The sequence below is a fragment of the Petromyzon marinus genome, chromosome 56, assembly GCF_048934315.1.
Source record: "Petromyzon marinus isolate PM22_M1 ecotype Great Lakes invasive population chromosome 56, UKy_Petmar_22M1.pri1.0, whole genome shotgun sequence".
Classification (NCBI taxonomy): domain Eukaryota; kingdom Metazoa; phylum Chordata; class Hyperoartia; order Petromyzontiformes; family Petromyzontidae; genus Petromyzon; species Petromyzon marinus.
This window is the reverse complement of record NC_133722.1, coordinates 11,074,039-11,089,992: the sequence shown is the minus strand read 5'-3', so window position 1 is coordinate 11,089,992 and position 15,954 is coordinate 11,074,039. Positions and strand designations below refer to the sequence as shown.

General features: G+C 51.9%; 1 protein-coding gene across 1 annotated transcript; it reads left to right on the top strand.

The window, feature by feature from the left end:
- The first annotated feature begins 734 nt into the window (after window positions 1-734).
- On the top strand, window positions 735-15,229 carry DDX18 (DEAD-box helicase 18). Its single transcript, XM_032975408.2, has 14 exons — window positions 735-1,158; window positions 2,317-2,523; window positions 4,252-4,398; window positions 5,151-5,286; window positions 5,840-5,940; window positions 6,716-6,915; window positions 7,707-7,821; window positions 8,451-8,590; window positions 9,293-9,454; window positions 10,225-10,377; window positions 11,180-11,293; window positions 11,737-11,793; window positions 12,328-12,505; window positions 14,207-15,229. The coding sequence occupies exons 1-14, from the start codon at window positions 1,074-1,076 to the stop codon at window positions 14,413-14,415; spliced, it is 2,004 nt and encodes a 667-aa protein (XP_032831299.2). The 5' UTR covers window positions 735-1,073; the 3' UTR covers window positions 14,416-15,229.
- Window positions 15,230-15,954: the final 725 nt, after the last annotated feature.

Genomic DNA, 15,954 nt, shown 5'->3' with positions numbered 1-15,954 from the left:
TACATACTAGGCGACTAAGTGATGCATTAGGTGGATTGTAGTTTATGATTTTACTTTTAATACACATTCCTTTTTAGTAATGTGACTATTGAAGGGGTTGTTAAAATCTTACTCGTAGCGTATATTCCTGTGGCCTGATGAAGCTAGCTGTAATTACGGGCGAAACGTCGTACTCAGATTGTAAACGTTGTGGCTCGGCTCTCCAACACACCGGTGTGCTGTACTAGTGACGAATTGGCCACGTTCTGTTGATGTGACAACCCTCACTAGTTGGCTGTGTCGGGTGGTGGCAGGTTTAAACGACACAATTTATACATTTACGCGATCTAACCCAAAAAAACCTCTATGAGGATTAATGTTTATTATTTAACATGTTTCATTCTTGATGCCGCTGGCGGAGGACTGGACAGGATGGAAGGCCTCGGTGGAGTCAGTTTTTTTTCAGTTTATTTATTTTTGTATAGCCCTGTGATCTATTCGGCTCTTGAATCTTGTGCAACCACAACAAACAGAAAAAAACATAACACACGAACACAGTCGCTGCCCCCGCGGCCCGATATTGATCGATTGATGTTCATTCTTTAAATTGTCCAAGCCCCATGGTGTGAACAAGCGTCGTCTCCAACTCTCTGGCCTCTATGTGTTATGCACAAGGACCATTGCCCGAAACGTCTCCAGTTAAATGTGCCCATTGAAGGCGAATGCGATCAGCGCAGTCGGCGTTGCCCGCGCGTTGCATCTCGGGTAACTGGCCCTGATGACGTCAACAGCCTGCGTCGGCTACAAACGATTCCTCGTCCGCATTCATTTTTATACACGCTCACGATCCACGTTTTCGGTTCACGCACAACGAAAACCCTCTCCGTTACAATTTATGACACTTTTCTCGCAAAGCGTAGACGGCCCGTTACAAAATTTTACGACAAAAAGCTGAAATAGAAAGAAACAGAAGGACGAAGATAACGATAGGAGGAAGGAGGGGGAGGAAATCGATTTCCTAATCGATATACTCGACTAGTTAATCGCAGAATCGCCACGGCTCTTCTTCACCCCGCACACGTGTTTGGGCCGACATGGCGGACCTGAGCATGAAGATTCTGCGCAAGCGGCTCGCGAAGAAGAACAGCAAACTCCGGGGCACTGGCAAAGCCGCACCAGGTGAGGGGACGAAGCCGCGCCACCGCGACTCGTCCGTGCGCGGCCTGTCGCGACGGGGGAAGAGACGCCTGAGGCGGTCAGTCGGGCGGGCGGTTTGGCATTGGGGTGTACGGGAACACGTGGGGATGGTTACGGATCAGAATCATAATCTTTATTTTGGAGGGGTCCGATGGGCCGCGAGCGTCTTTTTCACAGACGTCCAGTCGAGGCGAGTGAGAACGTTATAACAATAGTTTACACGTGGGACGAGCGAGGTAGTGGGAAATGTTATAGGAGGAAGGTGGACATGCTACAAAGGGAAATTGCCCGAAACGTCGCCTGTTATGGGTATTTAATTTTTAAGGCCACTCTTATTGGCAAATGTGATTATTTGTTGTTGCTAATTGTGCACTACTGCCAACGCAGCATCAAATACAGTAATGTGTTTGATTCGGAAGGTGTAGCGAGGTTGTGGTATATGTATGGAGTTCTGTGGATGTGGTGGGGGGATAGAGGGAGGGTAGGGAGCTACAGAGATAGGGTGGGGAATTGAGGCAGCTGGTAAAGGTGAGGTGGGGTATACAGGGAGGTTTCGGGAGATGTAGGGAGGTGGTAGGCGATGCGGGGAGGTGGTGGAGATGTTCCGAGAAATTATTGGAGATGCTGAGTTGAATTGAGAAATGTATGGAAGTGGTGGAAGATACAGGGAGGTCGTGGGAGATGTAGTTTTGTTATCGAGAGATGTGGAAAGCATGGGAGATTCAGGCCTATCATGGAAGACAGCCTAGGTAGGTACCTACAAGAAAACAGCTGCACTTTTTTTTTAAATCCTTTTTTAATGTGCGTATTGAGTCAACCACAACTTGCCGTTGTAGTGTTGTGTGCGTTACATTGTGGGTGGCGGCCGTGCTGCGCTATGAACCCGGCGACCGATTCCCGCTCACGGCCACCAACACCAGTGACAATTATCTGAACCGGTCCTGAGCCTCAAACGTTTAACCTGGTGCGGTGTGTAGTAAACATCGCCACGAGGGAGACAAATGCAGCCGGGCGTGGTGTTCGGCAACCCAACCCCCACGTGTGCCGTGTGTCGGCCTTCACAGCGCTACTCGCTAACATCACTCGCCCCAACAGTCTGTTAAAGCTATACGGGGGGGGGTGGGGGTTTGTCTTTGTCAGTGCCCAGGCCTACACAGGTCGAGGAGGAGGTGGAAGAAGGAGGAGGAGCAGCAACAGACGCAGCGAAGGAGGAGGAGAGTGTTTCCCCAGACGTTGGGAACGCGAGCCCCTCGGCCCCAGCAGAGAACGGGACCCAGGAAACGCAGGGGAAGAAGCGACGAAAGAGAAAGAAGAAGCAATCAACGGGCAACGACGCGGGTGGCACTGGTGAGAAGAAGTTCAGAAATCGGAATCTTTAATTATCCCTGAGAAATCCGGTGAGCTGTGAAGCTCTCTTTTGCAAATGTCCAGGGAGGGGAAGGTTAGTTTCTGTTTCAAATCATTGGTAGTATTTTTTATGCTCGCCTACCCAGGAAAGCCTTACTTGAGTCTCAATACTTTTTCAGGAGGTTCCGGCGGTGGTTGCTGCGTACAATCGCAGTTGAGTGATTTGCGGTGTGATTTTTCTTTTTGTTACAGTGCATCGCAATGTGAAGTTAACACCTCCACTGGTTTCACATTTTAAACTAATAATACATTTTCACATAGCCTCCGTTATAATTGCATCTGAAAAAAACAGTAATTTGCACAGGGCTCTAATCTCCCACAGACGGATCTCGTTAGCCAGGATGCTCAGTGCATACATCAACAAAATTACTAATATCGTATTTTCACGCATATACCCCGCAAAAATAGCGTTTTATGTAAAACAAATTTCAGATAGCCCGCACCTCCATATACCCCACATGCATTAATAGCTTTAACGTCATTACCGCAGCTTAATTCCATCATATTAATACAACGATTACATTTGTAATACATTCCACTATCAATTGTTAACATTCAAATCATAACGTGCACAAAGAAAACAAACGAACCGGAAACGAGTGACTTTAAAACAGTAAATAAGTAACAAAAGTAAATATCCAATAAATAAGTAACACATAACTGGTAGATAAGTAAGTAAGCATACTGTTAGGCTTACCAGCAATCGACCTCATCATATTACAGCTACTGGACCGGTAATTACCCCTGTACAGTTTCAGTACTGGTAGATTGCGCACTGCACCAGACAAAACGGTAACGCCATTGCCTCCTGGCAACAAAGCCATTGGAAGTTTGAAACAAAGCTCATGGTCGCGACTGTATAGTGCTCAGCCAATCGCAGCGGCCTAAGGGACTCGGCAATTATGATTCCGCGTCTGGTAGACGCTTGTTAAGGCCCTTCCCATTGTGCAATCCATAGCCTCAGCTGAAACTTTCGCACCTCCCTACAGCCACTGAAAGTATTACGGTAAACAAAGTGCGCCCACTTCAAACATTGTCGTTTCATTGTACAAACAATTAGAATCATTTAAAACATGATAACATGTGCAATTTTAGAGTGAGTGGTTTATTCAGCAGTGCTTTAGTCAAAGGTAAGTGTTGCATAGTGGATAGTCCTACCATAAAAAAAAATAAACGAGTTATGACATGTCACACGTGTGAAATATTTTTGGGATAGCTCGCACCTCCATATACCCCGCAGGGTCTTGTTTTGTTTGTAAAAAGTTGTATACCCCGCGGGTTATATGCGGGGAAAATCCGGTATTTGTGGTTCAATACCTTGCTGATCTCTTCCAGGAGCATAAACCATCACTCGAACTCCGGTCATCCTTACAGCAGTGGCTTTGGGCTAACCATCCAACAAACACGGTCACCGCATTGCGCGCTTTCAGATGCGCTTCTGCGGCCGTCTGGAATGCTCTTCCTTCCAATAATTGGAAGCCACTGCAACTATGCACTTTTAAAACATGATCTAGAATTAAAACTAATTTCTTTATAATTGCTTTTTGTGTTTAGTTTGTTGTCCTTCCCCTGCACCTCCAATTAGCACGGTTGGCTCCGTACGGTGTGAAATAAATTCAACATATGTTGTGCTCCGCTCACCCGTTCCTCTCATCACGTTTGTTGCAGAGAGCAAGAGGCCACGCGGCGAGGACGTCGAGGCCGACGGGGAGAACCAAGAGCAGACAGACGACGAGAAGCGGAGTGGAGAGGGAACGGACGGGGAGACGAAGGACAGTGATGACGATGGACCCGCCCTGCCCATCGGCACCACCGGTACGACACGGTCAATGCGGGCACAGGCCACGGGTGAGGACCTCCCCCCCCCACCCATGCCGTGCGGGCCCGTGGGAACTGTGGTTTAGACTTGCATGACCGTCGTGATGGTGAGCCTGCGTCTACATCGCCCCATAATGCGCCCGGTCTCGTCGGATGCATGCTGGGAGCTAAGCAGGGTCGAGCGTGCATCGCCCTTGGGTGGGCTGTTGCCGTGCATAACCAAGCGCTATAGGTTCCCGGCGGGGGGCTCCACTGTGGGCAGTAGGGAAGACGTACGTCATATTGTGCCTGCCGAATAGCGCATACAGCACACACACAATGTTGTCCCGCGGCCATCCGCGTAGCTGCATATGAATGTTTTTTTTATATATATAGGTTAGCTGCAAATACAGCGCGAAATCGCACAAACCAATCCCGCATAGAACGAGGGAAACCTAGATGGAAAAATCTGGAATAATTAATCTGTCCCTTCTCTATGGGATAGAACGTTGCCCCCTCTTGCACGCATTGTGTTTTCCCCAGGTGTTTTGATTTTCTCCCACACGTCTAAATACTCGTTAATTTGCTAAAAGTATATTTTTTAAAATATATAGAGGACCACAGAGCTTGGGCAATTGTTGGCATTGGCACGCCACGTGGCTGCCTTTCCGGCTTGTCTGTCGTTCCCCCTCGCACCTTGCAAGCTAAAATGATTAAATGATTAACCCTTTGTGATTATACTGCTGCCGTGGTTGCTTGCGGCCGTGCAGGTGCGTTTGAGGACATGTCGTTTTCGTCGCTGGCGGAGCTGGTGTCTGAGTACACGCTGAAGGCCGTGGCCGAGATGGGGTTTGCCACCATGACGGAGATTCAGCACAAGAGCATCCGCCCTCTGCTCGAGGGCCGGTGAGCGAACATTGGGAAGCACGGGGGCAGCATATGCAGTGCGCTGCAAATCTCCTCGCGCTCATCAACAAACGTTCCCCATCGGGGCCGCCCAGCCGTAGCGTGCTCCCTCACCGCTTTGTTCACACTTCGAATCTGGCAGGCCGGGTGGTGTCAGTACAGATAACAATTGAACACATAGGCTTTCGCGACCAATATTATTCATAATAACTAGTTACTACTTCAGCACACCGGTGTGCACACTGGTGTGCTGAAGTAGCAACTAATTGTCACGTTTTCTTTACATGATGCCTATTCCGAATTCGCTGTGTCGGGTGGTGGAGGGTTAACTACACATTTATATTTACATGATGTAACCCAAAAGTCTTTATTATGACCAATGACTGTAGCAAATAGAAAATTCCAAAATTTGGTTTCTAATTTAGCTTTTTCCAGCTCTAGAGAGTTGAAAATATCGGTTTGATTCACAGGCCATGGATACGCTCTGCAATGCATAATATTGATGTGCTGCTCTCTTCGGTCGCCGCTAACTAATTGCCCGCTCCTCTTGCAGGGACATCCTGGCAGCGGCACGCACGGGGAGCGGCAAGACGCTGGCTTTCCTCATCCCGGCCATCGAGCTCATCCACAAAATCAAGTTCATGCCGCGCAACGGTGGGTCTCTCACTTGCTCACCCGCCTGCCCGCGCGCCCGTCCATTGAATCCTCCACCCATGTGGAGCGCTCCACGTACCGCGCGCTGCTGAGTGGAGCGTGTGGCATCGGAGGCAATGTTTTAACCCTTTCCCATTCCGATGACGTCTGCAAGTTGCCAAGGATAGGTCCCGTTCACCGCTAAATCTCGGAACGCGCAAGCAGTTCGGCGTTCATTTTATTTAGAGAGGCATAGCGCCATTGTTTTTAAAGACGTACGCACCGCAGAGGACTGTAGCGATAGGACAGCACTGATAGCTGGCGCCAAACTGTGCCACAAGCTCTCACGCATGGCCTTGTGGGAGCCCCGGTACCGATAAAGTGATGGCATACACATACGTCATCAGAGTGGGGAAGTGTTAATCCAGCGCTGTGGAGGCAGCGAGAGGTTGGTGGGTCACACACAAATTAACGGAACTCCCTCCCTTGCCTGTGCGTGTTGTGAGATCGTTGTCTCCACGCTTGGCAGGCAGTACAGCAAGTGGGTTAATTTCCATCCAGAGCTTGGATTTTGAGTGTTACCACCCTTGCGTGCCATACATTTTGTACATGCTGCAGCTTAGTAATGTTTTTTGCCAGACTTTCCGTATAATAGCGAGTTGCAGTAAATGTGCCACATTCACATGACGATCTTGTGCGAGCTGTGCGTTCGACCGACTGACCTCTTTGCGCACTCGCTTGGGTGCTCCGTCCTCGCGTCCGCCCTTTGCGGGCGTGTGTGCGCGTACGTGTGCAGGTACGGGCGTGCTCGTACTGTCGCCGACGCGGGAGCTCGCCATGCAGACGTACGGCGTGCTGCGCGAGCTCATGAAGCACCACGTGCACACTTACGGCCTCATCATGGGCGGCAGCAACCGCACCGCCGAGGCGCAGAAGCTCGCCAAGGGCATCAACATCCTGGTGGCAACACCGGGCCGTCTGCTCGATCACATGCAGGTGAGAGCGTGAGAACGAGATGAGGCGGTGGGGGGCGTTCGGTCCACCCGGCTCGTTCCATTCCCAGTAGCCGATTGATTTCTAGTATTGGGTCAGGGGCACCTCTGATTAGCACAGTTGGCTACGTACGGTGCGAAAGAAGTTCAGCATACATACAAAGCGTCTCTCTTGTGAGTACGTAAGGTAAGGGAGTGAGTGAGCATTTGCATGCTCAAAGTCGTCGGCAACTTGTGTGTGCCTTGCACCTCATCTCAACTGTTCATTGCGATGGGCCCCGCTGCAGGCTCACCTCGGACGGGGGGGGGGACCCCACACTCCCAGCGGCAGCTGTCCCAGCGTGGCACTGCGCACGGACGCGGCGTTGGTCCCCTGCCACCAGGCAGCGACGTTGGACGGTGGCTTAAACTTTCCACGTAAAAAAAATCAAGTTAAATTGAACGTGGTGGGGGAGGTTTTTGTTGCGCGGTCATTGGCAAGTTGTCAGGTGGTTTGACGGGAGAGCGAGTGGATTGCAATCAAGAGGTTTGCAAATTAAAATCCTCAACCCCATCATCCCTCCCAGCGCCGAATAAAACGAGCAGCACTTTGTCGGGACGTCAGCAGTGGTTGTCCTTCATCAAGATTTGTCTCCCCGCTAAAGAAATGTGGAATTTCCGCCGCTCGCTCCGCAGGGCTTAGTTAAACGGGAGCCGAGCCAAGCAATGCCTCAACGCTCGTTTTAAGCGACGAGAAATTGCTTTCTCCGACTTTGACCCGACGTCGGCACGTCCTCCTCCTGTCCCCTTCCGCAGAACACGAACACGTTCATGTACAAGAACCTGCAGTGCCTGGTGATCGACGAGGCTGACCGCATCCTGGAGGTCGGCTTCGAGGAGGAGATAAAGCAGATTATCCGCCTGCTGCCCAGTGAGTTCCGTCGCCTTCAGGCGCCGGATGCCTTCGCGCCATGCCGGTTTCCACCTGGAACGCGACCGGTTCTCATCGGGGTTAAGCGGGGGGGGGGGGGGGGTTGGAGGGGGCGTGTCTGAGACCAGACCGCTTGTGGATGAGCAACCGCCAACTTGAATGAGCTGCTGACGCCCTGCACTAACGGGCACACGGTATAACGCGTCACGGAAGTGGCAGTGACGCGACGCACAACCGCCTGTCTATACCATGTAGCAGGGCCGCCACTACCGGGCGCCGTTTCTCCGTGGCAGCCCCCACCGTCGGAAACGCAACCATCACCGTCCCTCTGCTGCTGCTAATGGACAATCGCAGTGGCGGCGTTCAGCCTATTCTTGTTTTTAAGAGACGCTTAAAGGTTCCACCTCGTTCTTAAAACCCCATCTCTCCCTTAAAGGCCACCCCTCATGCCTTTCTCGTGACGCTTTGATCTTGGCTCGGCGCCTCGGGAGTCGTTTGTCATTTTACATACGCAAAATATTGTGCATGTTGCAAATCTCTTCATTCCAATTGTAAGCAGGACAAGACAGCGTGGCTAATTCCTCCTCCCTCCTGGCTTCTACCCCCCCCCCACCACCCTCCCCGCACAGAGAAACGGCAGACGATGCTGTTCTCGGCGACACAGACGCGAAAGATCGAGGATCTGGCCAAGATCTCGCTGAAGAAGGAGCCGTTGTACGTAGGCGTGGACGACCACAAAGAAACCGCCACCGTGGACGGCCTGGAGCAGGTGTGGCGCAGGCGATGTGAGCATCGTCGTCCCCCCTTTTTTTTTATCAGCGGTGCACCTAGCCTGGCACGAACGCCGCGGCGGTAACGTCGCCGCCACTTGGCGAGTTTGGCGGCCGTCGACGATGTTGATTAAACTATAAATATTTTGTATTTTACCAGGTAAGGCCCACTGAGCTATATAATTAATTTTCACAAGCGACCTGGCCAAAAATGATAGCTCAACGAAGTGGGTTATCGCGTGGACATTTATAGCGTCCAAATACTCTAAACACATGCTGATTCTAAATGTGGAGGGAAAAGCCAAAGGACCTGGAGAAACAGAGACATGCAGACACCAAATATACAGGCATCAGAGTTGGGATCGAACCCACGACCTCCGGTATACCAGGCGAGGTAGTTAACATCTCGGCAACGTAGCACCCCATATTAATGTTGTGACTGGCGCTGGATATCAGCCGGAACATCGGCGTTGATGGGTGGAGAGGGGGAGCCTCCCCGGGGCCCCCCCCCCGGCCTCCTTGCGCCAGCAGCAGCGTGAGCGATCAAACGCAGGGGCTGCGCCTTTATCCTTTATTAACGTCGATAATAATCGGCGGCAAAGTTCCCGGTTGTTGGAGGTATTTCGGCCTCCCGTCTGGGCCTCGCCAGCGGTTGCCGTGGCCCGATTGACTCAGCGTGCGCCTTTGTGTCCCCCCCGCAGGGCTACGTGGTGTGCCCATCGGAGAAGCGCTTCCTGCTGCTCTTCACCTTCCTCAAGAAGAACCGCAAGAAGAAGATCATGGTGTTCTTCTCCTCCTGCATGTCCGTCAAGTTCCACTACGAGCTCTTCAACTACATCGACCTCCCCGTCATGGGCATCCACGTGCGTGCACCGCCGCTACCGCCGCCACCACCTCACCTCGTCACACGGGCCAACGGTTTACTGGGTGGTTGCAGAGGTTTGCAGTTCGTGGCCAGTGATCGCCCTGGTCAGTTTAGTTATAGTTGGTTTTATTTAACCAGGCGAGAACTCAGAAGAGACCGTCAATGCACGAGTGACCGGGGCATTAGTCTGCTGCCAGTAGGCGGGCCAATGGTTACTGCTGTACGAATCCAGTTCAGTCGTTTGCGGTGTCACTTTAGATTTTGAAAAATTCGGACGGCGAAGCCGGCACACACGCAACCTACTCTCTTATAATAACGTCAATGGGTCTTACAATGCCCACTGAGAAACAGATGGCACACAGTGTTTCTCTGGCTAAAGCACACGAAGTAATAAATCAGGGCCCCAAGTAATAATTATCAGAACCTGGTTTGACGATGGTTGTCTTGATGATGTTGTTGATGGTGACGGCGGTGGTGGTGATGCTGGTTGTAGAGGTGGTTGTGATGATGGTGGTAATGGAGGTGATTATGATGTCGGTGGAGGCGGTGATGGTGATGATGTAGAAATGTACGTAAAATTTGTTTCGCACCGTATGTGGCCAACCATGCAAATCGGAGGTGCGGGGGAAGGACAAAAAACTAAACACGAAAGCAGTTAAAAAGAAATGAGTTTTCAATCAGGCCAACTTGTTGGTCGTGATGATGGCGGTGGTGGTATTCGTGACGTGTGCCCACGCATAAGCTCACGTCCCCACGCCCCCCCCACAGGGCAAGCAGAAGCAGACGAAGCGCACGACGACGTTCTTCCAGTTCTGCAATGCTGACTCGGGGACGTTGCTCTGCACCGACGTGGCGGCGCGTGGCCTCGACATCCCCGAGGTCGACTGGATCGTCCAGTTTGACCCCCCAGATGACCCAAAGGTACGATGACAGCAGCAGTAACAACAGCGGCAGCAGCAGCAGCGGCCGCCGTTCGCCACCAAGTGGCGGCGATGTCCCAGTGGCACTGGTGCCATGCTAGGTGCGCTTTGAGGTTGCCATGTGAGATGTTGAAGGGCTCGATGGCGGTAGTTGTTCGTGGGACTGACCTCCAGGCATAATGAGATAAATGACCAGCAGATATGTACGCATGCAAATATGCGCACCCCACTTGAGCGCATGCAGGCAAACACACGTACACAGATACCCAAGACATGCACATACGTGTACACACACGCCAGGCACGAGCACACGTGTACACGCGCACAAGCGTACACACGCACCCCAGGCAAACACGCGTACACGCACATTCGGGGCTACATCAGCGGCTGACAGGGACTTGCCAGCATTTCAGTTGTACCAGAAGCATGCCGCGTGGCCCCAGTGGTGGGAAGTTCACAATGGCCGTGTCGGAGCACTGGGCTGCCAACGTGCGTTTGGTTTATTCGGAGACCCACACGCTCGCGTAGAGACCCACACAATGGGATACAGATCCATCGACTCGCATAGAGACCCACATACTCGCATAGACCCCATAGACTCACATTGAGACGCAGAGTCGCACACTCCTTACCAAATGAAATAAAGTCCGGGTCTTATAACAGGCATCCCAGGTGAACATTTCGTTCATGAGACTTCCCACTCATGTTGGGCGGCCGACTTCCCCGCGATTTAGTCATGGCACCGTGATCATGGTGGTCCTGACTCCGTGGTTGTGACTCTGGTTGTGACGCCGTCTCTGCAGGAGTACATCCACCGCGTGGGCCGCACAGCGCGCGGTATCGGAGGCCAAGGCCACGCGCTGCTCATCCTGCGCCCTGAGGAGCTCGGATTCCTGCGCTACCTCAAGCAGGCGCGGGTGAGTTCCACCGAGAGACTGAGACTCTCACAGAGCCCCACGAGTTCGCGCAGAGACCTACGGACTCGCGCAGAGACCCACGCACTTGCACAGAGATCCATAGACTTGCACAGAGAACCATAGACTTGCACACTCCTTACTGACATAAATTAAGTTTGACGACAGTCGGCACAGGTGAACGTTTCATTTGTTGTGCGAATCGTCTCTCTGCCGTATCTCTACTGCATCTGTTTGTGAGTGGTGCATTGGTCCGTGCCCAGTCCCTCACTTGGCTGTGACCTCAGATGCCACCTATACCCTGGTGACGCGACATGTCACTGTATGGGAGGCACGGTACGAACAATAAACGACGATGATGATGATGACGATCATGACAATAATCATGACGACTATGATGACGATAATGATGATGACAACGATAATGTCGATGGTGCCGTGTGCAGGTGCCGCTCAGCGAGTTCGAGTTCTCCTGGTCCAAGATCGCCGACATCCAGTCCCAGGTGAGCATCAGTGAGAGTTGGTGAGTGTCAGCATTAGCCACTGTGATCGATTATGCTTGGACGCACGTGAGGACACGCATGTGTGCGTGTTCAGTTGTGCAGTGGTTAGCGTGCTGCGCTACGTACCCGGCAACCCGGGTTCGATTCCCACTCGCAACCAATAAGAGTGGTGTTTATCTGAACCGGTCTTGGGCCGCCTGTCGGTCGACTCAGCCTCTTACCTCGCCCTCTCTCTCGTGCCTCACCGTCTCTCGTGCCCCCCCCCTCCTCACCTCGTCCTGTGTCTCACCCCGCCTCACCCTCTCTTGTGCCCCCCTCGCCTCACCTCGCCTCACCGTCTCTCGTGGCCCCCCCCCCTCCTCACCTCGTCCTGTCTCTCACCCCGCCTCACCCTCTCTTGTGCTCACCTCACCTCGCCTCACCTTCTCTTGTGCCCCCCGTCTCTCTTCTGCCCCCCCTCACCTCATCCTCTCTCTGCCCCCTCCCCACTCACCACGCCGTCTCTCTCTCTTGCGCCCCCCCCCCCCCCCGTAGATGGAGAAGCTGATAGAGAAGAACTACTACCTGCACAAGTCTGCGCAGGAGGCCTACAAAGCCTACGTGCGGGCCTACGACTCTCACTCGCTCAAGCAGATCTACAACGTCTCCACGCTGGACCTGCAGAAGGCCGCTCTCTCCTTCGGATTCCGCGTGCCGCCCTTCGTCGACCTCAGTATCCTTGCATCATCGTCATCAGCCCATGTTCGGTGACGATGGTGGTGATGAGTAGTTGTTAATGGATTCTGATTATGGGTCATGGTGATGGTTGTGATAATTGTTTGAGGTGATAATTATGATGTTTGGCTGTGATGTATGTACGTTGACTTTCTTTCTAACCGTGCTAATCTTTGGTTGTAATGATGATGCTGGATGATGGCAATGATGCTCGGTTGGTGATCATAGTTATATCTCAGATTAGCACAGTTGGCTACGTACGGTGCGAAAGAATTTCAAAGTAGCATACATAGTAATTGTCATGGTGGTGACTGGGTCACGTAGCCCACATGCCTAGCCACCGCTTGCCCAAGCAGCTTTTGTTTGGCCGGATAGTGGAGGCTAAATGGATGCGGCACGAACTGGGGAAGGGATGGACTGATGCAGTACAAAAGGATGATGGTGCTGATTGGACTTGCCGATGCCTGGTACCAGCAGTGTCAATATCGGCCTCTGTGGAGGAGGTTCATGAAGGATTCTATTGGGCAGTTGGAGGCAGTCGCCCTCCAGCAACGATGGAGGGCAGAGAAGCGACACTCGCAACAACCAGTAGAGCACTGGGCGGCTAAAATGTAGCAATTTGGCACAGCAGGGAGCACAGGTGGTGCATCTGCCAGTCACCTTAGTTAACCCATTACACCTGGGTCTGTCCTTGTTCCTCCTGCCAGCAGTGAGCCTTGGAGACTTCACACGGCCTCAAAGTGCACCTACCATGGCACAAGTGCTTTAGTGACGTCACCTCCACTTAGTGGTGATAAGCCGTTGTTACTTTATGATCATTGGTTGTAAGGATGGTTGTGGTGGTGATGATTGATGGTGATAGTGATTGGTTGTGACTGTGGTGATTGTAATAGTTGTGATTATATCGGGAGCTCATGTTGATGATGATCATCCATTTTCGGTGATGGCGATGTTGATGATCATGATCAGAGATGATGGATCCTGAAGGGATGACTGCCGACGATGACGGTGGCGCTGATTCATTGAAACGCGCGGCGTAGTCATTGTCATCGTCGTTGTCATCGTCGTAGTCATCGTCGTAGTCGTAGTCATTGTCGTAGTCATCGTCGTAGTCGTTGTCGTAGTCGTCGTAGTCATCGTCGTAGTCATTGTCGTAGTCATCGTCATCGTCGTAGTCATCGTCGTAGTCATTGTCGTAGTCATCGTCGTAGTCGTTGTCGTAGTCGTCGTAGTCATCGTCGTAGTCGTCATCGTCGTAGTCGTCGTCATCGTAGTCGTAGTCATCGTCGTAGTCATCGTCGTAGTCATTGTCGTAGTCGTCATCGTAGTTGTAGTCATCGTCGTAGTCGTCATCGTAGTCGTAGTCATCGTCGTAGTCGTCATCGTAGTCGTAGTCATCGTCGTAGTGGTTATCGTCGTAGTCGTCGTCGTCATCGTAGTTGTAGTCATCGTTGTAGTCATCGTCGTATTCGTTATCGTCATAGTCGTCATCGTCATAGTCGTCGTCATCGTAGTGGTAGTTGTAGTCATCGTCGTCCTGGTGGCCATAAATACGGTCCCGAGTCTGCACCCTGTCCAGGATTCAAACTCCTACTTCTGGTGCCACAGCCGCACACGCGATCCCGACCCCCCCCCCCCCGAGGGCTCCCGCCGTCACCGCACACAGTCTCAAGAGTTTCCTTCACACCAACCCCTCCAGATGTGCACAGCAGCAAGGGCAAGGGGCTGCAGAAGCGCGGCGGTGGCGGTGGTTTCGGCTTCGGCCACCAGAAGAGCCGGCACGACCACGGCGCCAAGATCTACAAGCACGTGGGCAGGGCCGGCGGCGCCATGGGCAGGGCCGGCGGCGCCATGGGCAAGGCCGGCAGCACTGTGGGCAAACCCGACCGGCGCCAGTTCACCCGATGAGCTGTGCCCCGCCCCCTTCCCCCACCCCCTCCTCGCCCCCTTCCCACCCCCTCCTCACCCCTTTCCCCCACCTCCGCCCCGCCCCCTTCCCCCGCCTCGCCCCCTTCCCCCACCCCCGCCTCGCCTAACCTCATCTGTTCGGGATGAGTTTCCATTTATACATTTCTGACGTTGGATTTTTAAGGACAATTTCGGATGTTATATTTTTCTTTAGGTCGTCGACATTGCGTAAATAATTTATCGTAGTAATGTCACCCACGTTACTCCACTTTTGGGGGGTTGAAAACACGGATGAAGTGTGTGTGTGACGTAATTTCCTGTGACATTGTAGGATACAAACAATATTGCATTTGGCATCAACTGGAATGTCGTACTCATTCGTGTTGGTCGCGAAAGCCTACGTGTTAAACTGAAATGTCGTACGTTAAGACGTGGTTTTCAACATTTTCGGACGAATCTGTAAAACCGGAAACATACAATTCCTACTGCTCAGCGTTTCACAAGATGTCAGTGTCGTTTCTCAATGCATCCCTGTTTCCTTATTCAGACAACCCAGGGAGACACCTATGTCTCATTGTTGTCCCCCAATCCAGCAGTGGAAATTCCACATTCCCAGGGCAGGGGCCAGTCAGACTTCACTCAGTGGGTTGTAGCTCGTTCTCCTCTACTTCGTGTGACTCCCTTCCCACAGCGATCCGTGTTGTTGAATCCCTGTCCCGAATCGAGTCCAGGTTCAAGACCTCTCTTTGCCTATAACTAACTTGTTTATATGTGTATAACAAATTAAAAACAACTCCTTTTGCCAGAATGTCAACATCACTGTCCTGTAAATTTCCTTCATATGCGGTTGCGATTTGGATGTGGCTATGCATCTAAATCCCAGCCAGGGCTATCATCAGTGGCGCGTGTTGTATGGACTGAACCGGGTCCTGTCCCTCCCGGCCTTCACCAGACCACACCGACCAGCGTGGTGATGGCAGCGTGCGGTCAACTTTAGCAGCCCACGGCCTGGACTGTGTCGGGAGGCTCTCATCCAGCAGTGGATTGACACAAGGTTTATAACATGCACACAGGTGTAAATGTGTGTTATCACTCGATTATCTGAACCGGTCCTCCCCTAGGTCGACTAAGCCTCAAATGAGTACCTCGTGTTGAGTGTAACCAAAAAAAACTTTATTTTACCAGGTAAAGCCCACAACTGTGTAGCTCTTTTTTAGAAGCGACCTGGATAAATGATAGCCCAACGAAGTGGCTTATTGTGGAAATGTGTAACAGCAGCCAAATACTTTAAATGCATGTTTCTAAATGTGGAGGGGAAAACCAGAGGACCCATAGAAAAATCCACGTGACCACGGGGAGAACATGCAAACTCAAAATAAAAAGGTGTCAGGGTCAGGATTGGACCCACGACCTGCAGACCCACGACACCCACACACTGGAATATTGGCCATCGACTAACATTGCCCATAGGCAAACATTGCCCATAGACTAACATGGCCCATAGGCTAACATTGCCCATAGATTTACACTGCCCACAGA